At 43.4% G+C, this 2981-nt stretch overlaps 1 protein-coding gene across 1 annotated transcript in view; it reads right to left on the reverse strand.

The window, feature by feature from the left end:
* Window positions 1-1116: 1116 nt before the first annotated feature.
* Window positions 1117-2981, reverse strand: part of gad3 (glutamate decarboxylase 3) — a 54183-nt gene continuing 52318 nt past the window's right edge. Inside the window, exon 19 of the mRNA XM_037682061.1 lies at window positions 1117-2556. Within this exon, the coding sequence (XP_037537989.1) occupies window positions 2383-2556 (174 nt within the window). The 3' untranslated portion in view covers window positions 1117-2382. The remainder of the gene's footprint in view (window positions 2557-2981) is intronic.

A 2981-nucleotide genomic window follows, 5' to 3' on the forward strand; every position in this document is an offset into this window, starting at 1 on the left:
TTAAAAACAGAAGACTTCATTTACAGCAACACATTTTTTAATCAAAGGTAAAGTTCCATTTCATCCTTATTGCTGAAAGCACTGAATATTCCATGCATGCGCAGTTTGAGTAGTATCAAAAATGTCACAGCTGTGACATGTCAAATGATTAGCCAGGGGATATATAGTCCCGTTTCATCTGCAGCTCTCATCTTTTTCTTCTCACATGTGGTATGAATTACTGAAGACCCTTTCATCATCGTTGGACGTCCAGTTGCCTGTTGGCAGGATGTGGCTCCTCGCTGGTCGTCGTGAGGGTACACTCTACCAGGAGCGCCTCCGCTTCCTGGAGGGGTTCCACTGGAAGCGATATGTGCTGCTGCACCATGGGTTTCCCCAAGCACATTCACCAGGTTCTACAGCATCAACGTGGCCACCTCTCATGCTCTGGGCTAGGTTCTTCTGCAAGGGTCCTCTGGGTCTTCCCAGTGACGTTTGTGCTCAGAATTCCTTGTGACATTGCTGGTATTAGTCATTCTGTGCTTTCAGCACCACCCTCTGGCGGTCAGTAGGGATGGAATGGAATGACGGTTATGTATGCAACCACGGTTCTATGAATCCCGGATGACTGCCAGAGCTTCTCTGTCACTCAGAATCCTTGCGTCCGCGAGAAGATTCTGCAGGATCAGAGTAGTGGATAAAACAGAACTATATACCCCCTGGCTAATCATCCGACATGTCACAGCTGTGACTTTTGTGATAATACTACTCGAACGGCACATGCGTGCAGGGAAAATTCAGTGCTTTCAGCACTGCCCTCCGGCGGTCATCTGGGATTTATAGAACCGTGGCTACATACGTAACCTTTGTTTTATTTCTAATTCTCCTCGTCAGGATCAGTCATCCAATTTTCCAGAGCACCTGATTTTGATTACTTGTAATGTTTACAAACATGTTATTGTTTTAAAGTGTTTAACCGTTTGGACAAATTGTATTAATTATATTAACCAACCATCCCCGATGCTTTCTAATTTTTAGATTGTTTAAAAGTTTAGTGACTTCAATGATTAGGGTAGCTGAAGATGAACCTTTGGTTGGGAAAAAAATCGACAGCTCAGAGTCGTTTCTTTCTTCTAATTTAATAGACTTTATTTAAACGTTCTTTCATGATGATCTAATATGTTAAAATGACAACTCAGGAAACATTTTCCTGCCTGTCGCCTTCGTTAAAACTCAAATGGGTCACGTACAAGAGTCATACAGTACACACATGACCTCACTATGATTGTGCCATTAGCATGCCATGGTCCCCATTTCTCATAAAGATTTGTTAAAATAGTTCTTATAGAATCCATTTACAATGCAGGAATCAAAGGTGAACGCTGTGCAAACACAAACGGGAACCTTTACAGAAAACACTCCACGGGGTTCCAGTGACACGAGAACAGATATGTACTACAGGTAAATGTACTGCAGTCCAGCAATGATTCAGACAGGTACTTTTTTGCACGTCTCCAGAGGAGAGTACATTCTCACATCCTTGTTCTGCTAGGATTCCTGGGTAATCTCATGACTGGGCTGCAAACATTCAGTCAGACTCAGAAACTCTAGAAATTGCATCATGTATCTGGGTCAGTTTTTACAAACATCCAGAATCTACGAGAGGGTCGACAAGAAAACACAGTGGATCATTCTGACCCCGATTCTTCTTTGGCAGACATTGTCACAATAAATGAACGTTACTCAAATCTGATCACTGTCACAGAGGTATTACCATGTAGTTCGCATAAAGACACATTTACAGGAAAATGCCTGAATCTGCAAACAAACGTCTGTACTTATATCAAATATTAATATACTATCACATACAGGGGTTTGCATGACGGCGTGGAACAGACATCAAGCCGGTCGTTTCTCACGCCAGAGCTGGGAGAACTGATAAGACTAATCTTCTATGGGGGTGTGGGGGTATTGCAGACTGTACCTCTGGAAACATGACAAGACTCATACACACCTGCTTCAGGGGTTACTTTCAGGGGGAACAGGTCAGTATTTAACCTGTACACATCCACCTGGAAGCACCAGTGAGTCCAGCAAAAAATTTACTTTGATACTTTTTGTGTCCTGAGCTGTGCTCCCCCCCAGTTCTTTACCACACACTCAAGAACAAACATGTACACACACGTATTAAAACGCACACACCTCGTACCTGGAGGATTCAGGTGCAGTTAAAACAACACAGAACTTTGTGGCTTATTGAGTAGAAGAAACAATGATGGTGCTTCAGGCAAAGACCTGCTGGATGGAGAGACCCCCCCCCCCCCCGCCCCCCTGCAGCAGTGTGAATGTTTCGTCTAACTTTGACAAATCGGAGTTAACAGACATCTGGTCACAACGCAATGACTACAGGTCATGACCCAACCGCTCAATCTCGTCCACGAGGAAGTCGATGTCGGACTGGGTGGCCGCAGGATTGGAGATGACCATCCGGAAGAAGTTGACCTTGTTGCCCTGAGGCTGGTAGCCCACCATGGTGGTCCCTGACTCCATCATCATGGCCTTGATCTTTGGAGCCACCTGATGGAGGGACAACAGCCAGTCAGTGCCGTGTGCTCCTCTAATGTTCAACTTCAAGTCAAGTTTATTGTCATTTCATCACATGTGGTGGAACGACATCATGTACCCAGGGTCCCAGTTACACCCAACAAGAGCAAAAATATAAAACATAAAAGAAACAGTAAATAAAGATCTTTTAGCGTACAAACCGGATTCCAAAAAAGTTGGGACACTAAACAAATTGTGAATAAAAACTGAATGCAATGATGTGGAGGTGCCAACATCTAATATTTTATTCAGAATAGAACACAAATCACAGATCAAAAGTTTAAACAGAGAATGTATCATTTTAAGGGAAAAATATGTTGTTTCCAAATTTCATGGCGTCAACAAATCCCAAAAAAGTTGGGACAAGTCCATTTTTACCACTGTGTGGCATCCCCCCT

The sequence above is a fragment of the Nematolebias whitei genome, chromosome 9 (assembly GCF_014905685.2).
Source record: "Nematolebias whitei isolate Nwh7 chromosome 9, NemWhi1, whole genome shotgun sequence".
NCBI lineage: Eukaryota > Metazoa > Chordata > Actinopteri > Cyprinodontiformes > Rivulidae > Nematolebias > Nematolebias whitei.